General features: G+C 46.2%; 1 protein-coding gene across 2 annotated transcripts in view; it reads left to right on the top strand.

The window, feature by feature from the left end:
* The first annotated feature begins 1,090 nt into the window (after positions 1–1,090).
* LOC311030536 (protein kinase C beta type-like) overlaps positions 1,091–11,827 on the top strand; it is a 69,573-nt gene continuing 58,836 nt past the window's right edge. Inside the window, exons 1-2 of one of the 2 annotated variants that reach the window (XM_084036338.1) lie at positions 1,091–1,507; positions 2,923–2,954. In XM_084036338.1, coding sequence (XP_083892464.1) covers positions 1,329–1,507; positions 2,923–2,954 — 211 coding nt within the window. In that variant the 5' untranslated portion in view covers positions 1,091–1,328. The remainder of the gene's footprint in view (positions 1,508–2,922; positions 2,955–11,827) is intronic. The other variant, XM_084036337.1, reaches the window with a different exon arrangement.

The following is an 11,827-nucleotide window of genomic DNA, read 5'->3' as shown; positions in this document are numbered from 1 at the left end:
TCCGATGCTTTGACCATTTAACCCCGTGGCCCGCTCACATGGCAGCACCGGCCGACGAGGATCACCAGGTGTTCAGCCAAACGCACGGTCATCAGATTAACGGGGAACTTTGAAGCAGGAGGCTGACGGGGTAACGGGAGATTTCCATTACATAATGTTTTTTTATTTAATTTTATGAAAAGCATCCATTCAGCTTTGAGGATATTTGGCAGCATATTTAAAAGTCCCATTACAGGAACTTCACTTTTCAGGGCGTAAAGAGATAAATGAGCTTTTACAGTTAAAACCCCAGGAATAAAACTTAAATGTCAGGTAAGAAAATTAATCTCTCTCTCTCTCTCTCCCCGCCTGTCTGTCTCTCTCTCCCCTATCTCTCTCTATGTCCCCATCTCTGTCTGTCTCTCACCCTCCTTCCCTCTCTCTATCTCCCTATTTCTGTCTCTCTCTCTCCCCCTCTCTCCCCCACCCCTCTGTTTGTCTCTCTTCCCTCCCTCTCTCCCCTGTCTGTCTGTCCTCTCTTCCCTCCCTCCCTCTTTCCCCTCCCCCCTCTCTCTCCCTCCCTCTGTCTCCCCCTCTCGCTCTTTCCCTCCCTCCCCTCTCTCTCTCTTTCCCTCCCTCTCTCTCTCCCTCCCTCCCTCCCTCCCCCTCTCTCTCTCCCCTCCCCCCTCTCTCCCTCCCTCTCTCCCTCTCTCTCTCTCCCTCCCTCCCTCCCTCCCCCGTCTCTCCCACCCTCTCTCTCCCTCCCTCCCTCCCTCTCTCTCTCTCTCTCACCTCTCTCTCTCTCTCTCTCTCCCCCCCCTCCCTCCCTCTCGCTCTCTCCCTCCCTCCTCTCTCTCTCTCCCTCCCTTCCTCCCTCCCCCGTCTCTCTCTCTCCCTCTCGCTCTCTCCCTCCCTCCTCCCTCTCTCTTCCCTCCCTCCCCCTCTCTCTCCCCCCCCCCTCTCTCTCTCTCTCTCTCCCTCCCTCTCGCTCCCCCCCTCCCTCTCTCTCTCTCTCTCTCTCTCTCTCTCTCTCTCTCTCTCTCTCTCTCTCTCTGCGCGCTCAGAGGAAGAAAAGGAGGAAGCGGAGAGGGGAGAGAGCGCAGCGGCAGCAGCAGCAGCAGCAGCAGCAGCTCGTCTCTACTCGCCTGAAGGACAACATTTACAAACCTCCCTCAAACTGCCTCAAAGTAACTCCCAGCTGATCGCCGCTGCACCGCCGCGCGCCTCTCCTCGCGACTCGGAACCAGGCGCGAGAGGACGACACCTCAGCGGCCGCAGAGGCGCCGACGACAACTCGCGCTGCTCCGGCAAAGTAAGCGGGGAAGACAAGTCGCTCCGACCGGCGGACAATGGCAGACTCGGCGGCGGCCAACAGCGACGGGGAGGACGGACCCCGCGAGCCCATGCGGGGCTTCGCGCGACAGGGAGCCCTCCGCCAGAAGAACGTGCACGAGGTGAAGGACCACAAATTCATCGCGCGCTTCTTCAAGCAGCCCACCTTCTGCAGCCACTGCACCGACTTCATCTGGTGAGGACACGGGGATGGAGGGATGGATGGAGGGGAACGTCACTCATCACCCAGGTGTCATTAGGGGGGTTAAAGGTGAACGTTTAAGTTTCAGACATCAGAGGGAAAGTTCACTTCATGATTTAATCAGTTCCAATAGGAACATGCAGACAGAAGGAGAATTGGAGCCCTGCTGATGTAGAAAAAGACAAAATGGCTGTAGTGTTAATAGTATTACATAATTAAATTACAGCAGGAAATAAAAGAAAGTGGGAGGGCTGCACCGGTTGCACAGATTCTCCAAAACAAAACCTCCATCCCAGCCTTATTGGTGTACTTGTTGATGCTATAAGCGGGGAGGAGGGAAGGTGTGTGGGCTGCAGCGATGGGAGAGGAATCGCTGCAGATCCGGCACCGAGGAAGGCAGAGGAACTCTGGGGGAAGGCCGAGCACATAATGAAACGAAAGTGGTGAATAATCTGAGTGGTAACAACAAAGTGTCACAACTCCTTCCTCCTCTCTTCATGTCCCCCCCCCCACCAAATCACCTGTGCAGACGCGTCGACCCACCAGGGTTTACTCAACGGTGACTCCGCTCGACTTAGTAAATGAGGTTCCGGCTCTGGCTTGGCCTAATTTGTCCAGGTTTATTATTATCTGTGCTGTGAACTATTCCCAAAACGGCCATTATTTAAACTCCTGTGATGGGCTTTTTAATTTGTGGATGGCTAAATGATTTGACCTAGAACGGTGTGTGTGTGTGTGTGTAATGGGATGGTCTCACTTGGTTGCAACACCGAACAGAGGAGCACTCTGCACCCTGTGTAATTGCTCGCCCTGTTTAGATTATCAAACGGTTTATGTATCCATCTATGTGGGTCAATAAGCATAATGACAAGAAGAAGGAGGAAAAAAATGATTTCACACCCTTAGAGATGATCTATTTGTAGCCACAATATGAAAATGAGCAGAGCCCAGTGTGTATCGAGGAGAGTGTGTGTGTGTGTGTGTGTGTGTGTGTGTGTGTGCAGGTATCCCAGCATTCCCCCATACTGTGCACTAGGTGTGGTTGACCAGTTGCACCCTCAGGCAGCAGCAGCCCTGCCTAACAAACTAGTGTGTGTGTGTGTTTGTGCACCTAAGTTGACCTCGGTGCATGTACTCCACTGTTCATACAATAATCGAATGTCCTGTCTGCCTGCATACCTCACTGTGTGTGTGTTTGTGTGTTTTATTGTGTGCTCTTTTGGATAGTAAAGCTCCACATTGAACACAAATGGCAAACCGGTATTTGCTTCCTACACGATTGTCTTGAGGGTTTCTGAATTCCTTCTTCACGTCCCTTCCTGTGTGTGTGTGTGTGTGTGTGTGTGTGTTTTCACGCCCCTGCACCTGTACTATGTTCAACCCATTTTCTGTCTCTCTTCTCTCTACAGGGGATTTGGCAAACAGGGATTCCAGTGTCAAGGTAGGTGGATTCAACCGACACACACAGCTAGGTGGCGCTCCACTGATTAAAGTCTTCTGAACATGTTAGACAGAAAATAATTCATGTGTACAGCACTGAATTGTGGAGTTACTTACAACATTTAGGCGACTTACAAACAGCCTGCAGCAGATGTGTGCTGGCCAGATGACATTGCAGTTTTGAACGCTAATCTTATATTCTCACACTATTTGTTTAACATTCAAATATTGGCGCTTTACCCAGAATATAACGATAGAAATACCTTATTGCCCCTACTTTCTCTTATTGTTTTTCTACTTTAATTCACTTTTTCTCTCAAATTTCCTGATTCCGAGCTTGTTTCTGCTTCAAAAGTCTCTAATTCTTTTAAATGTTTATGTTTCTTCTCATTCTTCATACTTTTTAAGGAAGTTTTAATGAACACCATTCCCAAACTCCCCCGCTGTGCAATTCCGTTTAAGCAGTTTGAAATAATCTCACAGAAATATATTTGAGTTGAAGATAAACGCAGCTATGGATTTAGGCTTTTTTTTTGGTATGAATAGAGCCATTAAAGATCAGTGGAAGAAGTCTGTGTGGGAAAATCTCAAAGAGGAACAGAAGAACGTCTGGAAGTGGAGGCAGGCCTTTTGTGCTTTATTCATAGTGGAGAATACTGGAGGCGTAGATTTAGGTATTGATAGTTGGAAGGTGACCAAGGATGTGGAAGGAAGTGAGTCAGCACCAAGTACTGCTGTATAATGAAAAACTGTATGTATTGTCTTGTTGTAGTAGGGGAAGCAGCGAAATGGAACTCAGCCATCACTATTTGTAATGGTTTACATCTTTGCTTTTCCTACTGTGGAGAAACGCTTATAAAGCTGAAAAAGAAACTCAATTTGGAGTGTTAATTTTGGATGACATCATCAGTAACGATGCAGTATTCACTCCCTGAAATGATGAAGTGGAGTGAGACGTTTGAGTTTCACCGACTCGGAAAAGACTGAAACTCACAGACACTAATTTATGCCATTGAACACACCATACTGCCAAAAACAACCTTGATCCACTTTGCCTTCTCCCCCCCCCCCCCCCCCTCCTCCCCGTCTACTGGACAGCCGAGGCACATCCAGCTTTGTGGGCGTGGCCACAGGACATTTACATCAGCTATCACAGAAACGTATCCAGTCCACAAAAAGATGTTAGGTTTTTATTTTTTATTTTTTTTGGTCAATGTGTCTGAAATCTATGCTTTTTTTGTTTTTTTTTTGTTCTCCATTCGTTTTAACAGCCAACTGGATGTGTTCAAGGATTCTCACGTCTCCTAGCAACAGAAATATTCAGACGCAAACCGTCTATATGCTGTAGGATGGAAGAGGTGCTGCTCAGCACAGCAGTGGGTTAGCTGGTAATTGGCCCATGTGTGTGTGCGTGCGTGTGTGTGTGTGTGTGTGTGTGTGTGTTATGTAACGGGGCAATCATCGCGTTCCTTTAGAGGAAGCATCCGCCGCCCTGTAGGGACCCTCGGTGCCAGCCGGGGGGGGAGGGGTGTGGTCACAGGTGTAGGGGGAACCTACTGGATACACTCCAGGGGTGTGTGTGTGTGTGTGTGCGTGTGTGTGTGTGTGTACTGAGTTGCTCCCCGACCCATTTGTCCGTCTGGAGCAGTGTATCACTTCCCTATAGAGCTCTGGGAGAAAGGGAATTCCTCTGCAAGGTCACACACACACACACACTCACACACACACACACACACACTCAGAGTGAGATCAGTGTTTAGGTTTGCTTTGCCTCTTGGGTTGACAGGACTGTGTGTGTTTGACAGTCACATGTATGGTAGTTTATGTGAAGATTAGTTCATATCTGATTTATTTAATCATTGGAACAGAATGTGAAAGAATGAGTGTTTACTGCAGCTCCTCGGTTCCTCGTGAGATGAGGTCAGTAGTTTGAGACCCGAGCAGACGGATCAGTCTGTTTATGGATTCTCTGTTCGTTTGCTACTTAATTCAGATCTTGTTATATTCCACCTGTCTCTCTGAAAGCGCTGTCTCTCTCTTCTCCATCTCACTTCTCTCTTACCGGATAACTGTAGCATGACGAGGCGTTGAAGCTTTGACCTTTGACCTCTTCAGCTCTGGTCGCTTTCAGGTGGCAACCTCCTGGGTCTGAAAAGTGAAGCCAATGCAGAAGTGCCTTAAACTTTCTCAAGTAAACATGAGTTTTCTCAAGTTTCAAGTCTCCTTCAGTCCAACATGACGTCCATTTAGTAACTGATGGTCCCATTTAAAGTCAAACAATTGTTGTTGTTGCGGTTGTTAGCCGTTTCATTGTAGATGAGGTATTTATAGGTCAACAAAGCTTCATTGGCAGCATTTAACATTGTGATATTTGTTCCTCTTCATTCTGCCTCTTCACGTAAAAAGGAAGTCCGATTTTGTCTCCATCACACGACGTACTTTCCAGTAAATGCTGTTTTGTATAAATGACTTTGTGCACACCGTTCAGTCGACCCTGGTTTGTTTTAAAGTTTAGCAGCTTGCTGCTTACGTTTCATACTGTTGCACCGTTCAGGAAGACTCAGCAGAAGGAGGTTTAGGGGGGCTGGATGGAGAACAGCAGCCATTAACAGGGTTTTAAAGAGCAGCAGCTTGTGGTATCTCCACCCGAGAAGGATGTGGTGCAGAGAGCCGTCAACTGAGGTCATGCATATATCTCGTATTTCCTTCCTGAACTAACTTAAACGTTGGATCGCCAGCAATATGTTATATTCCACTATGCACAAATGAATAGCTACTGTTAGGGGAATATACATGCTGCAGTTCACAGGAGAGAAAAGGCATCAGAAACCCACAGAAACTGTCCATATGTGTGCCTCGTAGCTATCAGATCTGTTGGAAGCAGTCTCTAAACAGGCACATCGGAAGCTTATAGGGGGGAGGAAACATTTCTGATTTACTTTTTACTGTTTTATAGATATGCTATATGCCGTGCATGAAGATTCGAGTCAAAACCAGCTGTTTGAGTCGTGTTTTACACCCTGCTCATTTACTGCAGTGATGCCAGCTGTTTTTTTTGGTTTTTGCATATTGCATAAGTGTATCCAATCATGTTTGTTGGAGAAGCACACTGCCTCAGTGATGTCGTTGCTGTAAACAATGCATTATAATGTATTATTATCATTTTGTTTTCCGTACGATAGAAAAGCTGTCGCACCCGAAGGGCGGCAGCAGCTCGTGCTATGCGATGTGTTTCTGTTTATGTGTGAATTTAATGAGCACTTATTTCCTTGATGGCTGTTTGTGCACAAATGTGTGTGTGTGTGCGCTCTTTCCACGTGATTGCTTGTGTGTGTGTGTGTGTGTGTGCTCCTAAACGAGTGTGTGAATAATGAGTCGGCTTTCAGCGTGTAAAAGGCCGTCGAGTGTCCTCCGCTCCATCCTCATGACTCGGGATAATAGAGAAATTATCCCTTTGGTGAGCCTGAGAGGGATCGAGTGTGAGGAGTGTGGCCGACGGGGCAATAAGGAGAAGAATGGGCGAGTCAGGTGGAAGGAAAGGATTTGCATCGGATATGCAAAAAAAAATGAGTAGGGGAGGGGTGAGCCGTGAAGGAGGAGAAAGCTGGGGAGGAATCCAGGGAGAGACAATAAGGGAGGAGAGTGAGTGGGAAGGACGTAGGAAGGAGAGCAGGATTACATGTGATTTTCCTTGAAAGTTCCAAGTTCCAAGCTCATGTCGTGTCACGTGATGGAATAAGAACCGTACAGATTGCAGTCTAGAAAACAGGGAAGAGAGAAGGCTTGGCTGGAGAAAAGAGGAATTGATGAAGGTTTGAGGAAGGATGAAATAGAAGAGAGATGCATGCGCTGTAAATTCTCCATAATGTATTCAATCCAATTCTATTCAGCGTTCTTAAATCTAATCCTTTTATGGCCTTCTGCATGCGATAAACACATGCCGGGCTGTCGGTCATAAAGGGAAAAAAATCAATGTGCATTTCTGTTCCGCGGAGGACAATCACATGTATTCAGTGATCAAACGTGACGGCAGATGGTGGAGGAACGCATGAGGACGGTGCGCTGGAATGACACTTGAGGAGAGAGGAGATAATGGACGAGGAAGAAGAGGGAGATGAGAGAGGAAGAGGGGGAGATGAGATGGAGTGTAGATCGGAAGCTAAAATAAACCCGAGGAAGGGTCGCTCGCTGCAGCTATTGGCAGCCTTCAAAAGGAAAAAATGGTAATATTTATTAAAAGGAATATTCAGGAGTTGTTTTTTCCGAGCTCCCCTTCGACTCATGGCTTCTGTTTGTGTTTTGGGTTTAATTGGGTGTCAGAAAGCGTGGAAGCTGCTGTGGGTGCACAGTTCCTTTTTTCACATTCACACAAATACGCTTTTTTTTCTGCCTTTTTTCATGAGACCATTCGGGTGCAAACGTGTTGGTGAACATTTGCAAACATCTGTGTCTGTTGGCGGTGGCGAACGCTGCTCAGGTGCTTCTGCAACTCCAACCCGTGTGGGCGGGAGGTCTGCAGATCCAAAACCTGCCTCCCACACACACACACACACACACACACACACACACACATTCAAATCACACAAACACATGCACAAGAACAAAACGGGTGTTCATGCATGAATGCATCGACAACGGCTCACACACACACACTGATGTTGCGTTGTGTCATTGAGATCTGAAGTAGAAAAGGATAGTAACGTCGTATTCTGTCATCCAGACTCCCCTCTTTCTTTTCTCCCTCCTTTTCCTCATCTTCTCCCCGTATCGTCCATCTTTCTGTTCTGTCCCCCTTTTGGCAGCATCTGTTCCCCCGATCTCTGCCCATTATTCCCTCTTCCTCCCCGTCTTCCTCAATATATTTCTCTCCTCCACCGTTCCTCCGGCTCCCCACTTCACTCCCTCCACCTCCCTCTCTATCTCCCCCTCTTTCTCTCTCATGGCTGTTGGAAGCTGTGGGCTTCGGTGCTTTTATAAATAGCCCAAGTGTTCCATTGAGAGTACTACGAATGGGATGGATGGGTGGATGGATGGGTGGGGGAGTGGAGAGGGAGATGGAAGAGGAGGCAGGGGTGAGTACGTAGGTGTGAAGGCAAAACATTGAAAATCACCAGGGGAAAAAATACATTTTTAATTATTATTATTGCATCAGAGAACATTTGAAGCATTGGAAACTCAACATTTTGAAAAAACTGTATTTCTAATTTACAAAAAAAACACTATAATGGGTATTTTAAGGAGATTTCTATTCAAATCATCCAATCAAAAATCACTCGGTTGCTTGAATTTCAGAATTTGTCTCCACTATAATACGTCAGAAACAAATGGCAGTTTTTTTGCTAGCCATGGTTGTATATTGCACATTTAAACTTTAAACTCACTGATGATGAGGCCGATGAGGCTGATTTTACCACACACACACACACACACACACACACACATGAAGGACTTCCACACAGCGAGGCGTACAGCTAATTAATTAAACCTTGGCCGATACCCAAAGCCCTGGTATCAGTACTGTAAAGTCGGCTGGGTGCCCCCCTGCTAAAAATACCAGTTTCACTATTGGTTTTCTAAAACCTGTATCATGTAAATCCTCACAAACGTCTCATGATTCTTTCCAGTGAAGCGTTGATCTCACCCAAACAGTTTCTCAAGAACTTTATTTTTAGCGCGTCGGAGAGTTTGCGTTGTAAGAGTCTTTCATGCCGTCCCACTGAAGCGCATACAACCACTCAGAGCGTCACTCGCCTTATTGATGGGGCCCAAAATATTGCAGCATTATAGTGCATTGATTTTTCCTACGTTCCCCTGGTTCTTTTCAGACACAACAAAACTGCTTCCTGAACAGCTTGTGCTCACGCCATCAACTGCAAAAACATGAATCATATATATATATATATATATATACACACATATTTTAGGTGGTGAGGCTCATTTTTGGCTAAAACAAGTAGCGGTTTTATTCTAATTCATTTTGGTGTGTAAATCTAAAAATCATACCACAATTTGAGAAGTTCTAAATCAATCCATTCACATTTAGTCTGAACTCCACATGCATGTAAACTGAGACTCCGTTGTGGCTTTTTGTACGTCATACGTTTTTTTATTTTGACAGTCATTCTGCTGTAACACCCAGCGTGCTTCTTCCCATAACGGCTTCCTCTTCTCACTCTAATGCGGGGGGTGTTAAAGAGCTGTCGTGTCTGGGTGTATCTGTCAGCGTAGTCAGAGCGAGAGACCGGGCATATGTCTGCATGCCTCGCTCACTTCATGAGAAAAGTGACTGAGGGCCCCAAGCAGCCAAAGTTCTCACCGCTTATGTTCATCAAGTGGCTTTCTGATGCAAATCTGTGTGTTTGTTAATCAACAGGTGTGTGTTTGTGTCTGTGTTTGTGTGTTTGTGTCTGTGTGTGTGTGTGTGTGTGTGTGTGTGTGTGTGTGATACGAAGTCTAATTTTACTTGTCAGCGGGGTCCAGCTTCCTTTTTGCTCTGATCTACTTTCACACATCTGAAGACACCGATCGCTCAGTGTGTTTGTGTGTGTTTGTGTGTGTGCGTGTGATTGTGTGTGTGTGTGTGTGTGTGTGTGTGTTTGTGTGTGTTTGTGTGTGTTTGTGTGTGTTTGTGTGCGCTTGTAATCACTTTCAGTTACAGATTGACAGACTATCTCTCCTTCAGGGTTCGGTTGTCCTTGCTGCTGACATTTGCAGCAATAGTACACCCGTTGCCACGGTGACACCTTGGAGACATATCGGGAAGGATCAGACAGCCAATATGGGTCGAGCCTGTCTGGCATCGTAGCACACACACACACACACACACACACACACACACACAGAAAACAAGTGTAGACACCAGCTGCCAGTAAGTAAATTTAGCTTACAAAGTTGAGACTATAAGGCGTTTTCATGCGTATATTTGCTAATTAGCAAGTGTTTGGGCACAAAGTACTGGACGATTTAAATGTTTGACCTGATGCACTTTATAGACAGTGAAGTGAGCAACAAAGGGATTAGAGTTCATCCCAGGGGAAACATGAATGTTTGTTCCACATTTCATGGAATCGTTGGCAGAGTTGATGAGGCAAAAAAACCCAAATGTGAACCGTATGATGGTGCAACCGACCCACTGACAGACACCATTAGTGCCGCTAGTGCTGCTAACATTCCTGAAATCTGCTGTAGGACATTTTAAAGGAATCAAGGAAGAAAAACACAATTAATTATTTCTCTGTTCATTACAAACAAGCCTGCAGCAATCAGAGCTTCTCTTCATCAGACTACCCCTTAAAACATCGTCTGACAAGCGACCTCTTGCAAATACCTCCTGTCCTGTCTTTCCGTGGTTCCTTCAGATCCCTTGTGACTCGAACAACTGGCCTAGTTTCAGTTTTCATTTGTTAGAAAGAGGTAACAAGTCTTTCCAAACACCGTGGTGTCACAAAATGTCAGCTCATTAAAGCAATGTCTGGTCGGCTGTCGACATTTTTTTTGTAGCTGCGACACATTAATAGGTGATAACTTGTGAATCTGCTTCCCCATATACTTAACTTGGTCAACAGCAACAGAAATGGCACCAGAGGAGCCAAACAGATGGACCAAGGCACCGCCTGGATTGATTACAAGAAAGCCTAAGAGGCTTCATCAAGAACTTGGTAGGCAGGAAGGTAGGTAGGTAGGTAGGTAGGTAGGTGGGTAGGTGGAAAGGTAGGTATGTAGGTAGGTAGGTAGGTGGATAGATAGGTAGTAGGGTGGATAGGTAGGTAGGTAGGTAGGTAGGTAGGTAGGTAGGTAGGTAGGTAGGTAGGTAGGTAGAAAGGGAGGGAGGTAGGTAGGTAGGGAGGTAGGGAGGGAGGTAGGTAGGTAGGTAGGTGGATAGATAGGTAGTAGGGTGGATAGGTAGGTAGGTAGGTAGGTAGGTAGGTAGATAGGGCGGTAGGTAGTTAGATAGGTAGGTAGGTAGGTAGGTAGGTAGGTAGGTAGGTAGGTAGGTAGGTAGGTAGGTAGGTAGGTGGAAAGGTAGGTAGAAAGGGAGGGAGGTAGGGAGGTAGGGAGGTAGGTAGGGAGGTAGGGAGGTAGGTAGGTTGGTAGGTAGGGAGGGAGGTAGGGAGGTTGGTAGGTAGGTAGGTAGGTTGGTAGGTAGGGAGGGAGGTAGGTAGATGGATGGATGGATGGATAGGTAGATAGATGGATGGATGGATGGGTAGGTAGGTAGGTAGGTAGGTAGATAGATAGATAGATAGATAGATAGATAGATAGATAGATAGATAGATAGATAGATAGATAGATAGATAGATAGATAGATAGATAGATAGATAGTAGGGGTGTAACGGTACACAAAAATCTCGGTTCGGTACGTACCTCGGTTTTGAGGTCACGGTTCGGTTCATTTTCGGTACAGTAAGAAAACAAAATGCAAAATATAAATGTGCTAATTGTTTATTACTTTTGTGCTTTTAACAGTAGGAACATGCACTGGAGCTAGAATGCTGCTCAAAAATATAAATACAAGTATTTAAAATATTTATTTAAAAAATAAAAATAAATAAAAATAACAGACTGTTTCTTTAAAAAAAGTTCTCCATCCGCGGTGGGGAGCTATGTTTGCACTAACGTTACGCTCGTCTTTCTCCTCGTTGTAGCGATGTTCACGTGGGGGTGGTGCCGTTTCAAATGCGTCAACAGGTTTGACGTGTTGCCAGAAACATACCCGACCTCACATGAACAATGTCGGCAAACCGCTTTGCCGAAGTGTTCCCAAACGGGAGACCTTAATGTCGCGGGAGGGTCCTCCAACTCTGGCTTGTTGCCAACGCTAGCGGCATTAGCCATGACGTCCGCTACTACTGCTGTTTATTGTGTCGCGGTGTG

This window comes from Eutrigla gurnardus (assembly GCF_963514095.1).
Source record: "Eutrigla gurnardus genome assembly, chromosome: 20".
Lineage (NCBI taxonomy): Eukaryota > Metazoa > Chordata > Actinopteri > Perciformes > Triglidae > Eutrigla > Eutrigla gurnardus.
The sequence above is the reverse complement of the archived record's forward strand: the minus strand, read 5'-3'. Positions and strand labels throughout refer to the sequence as shown.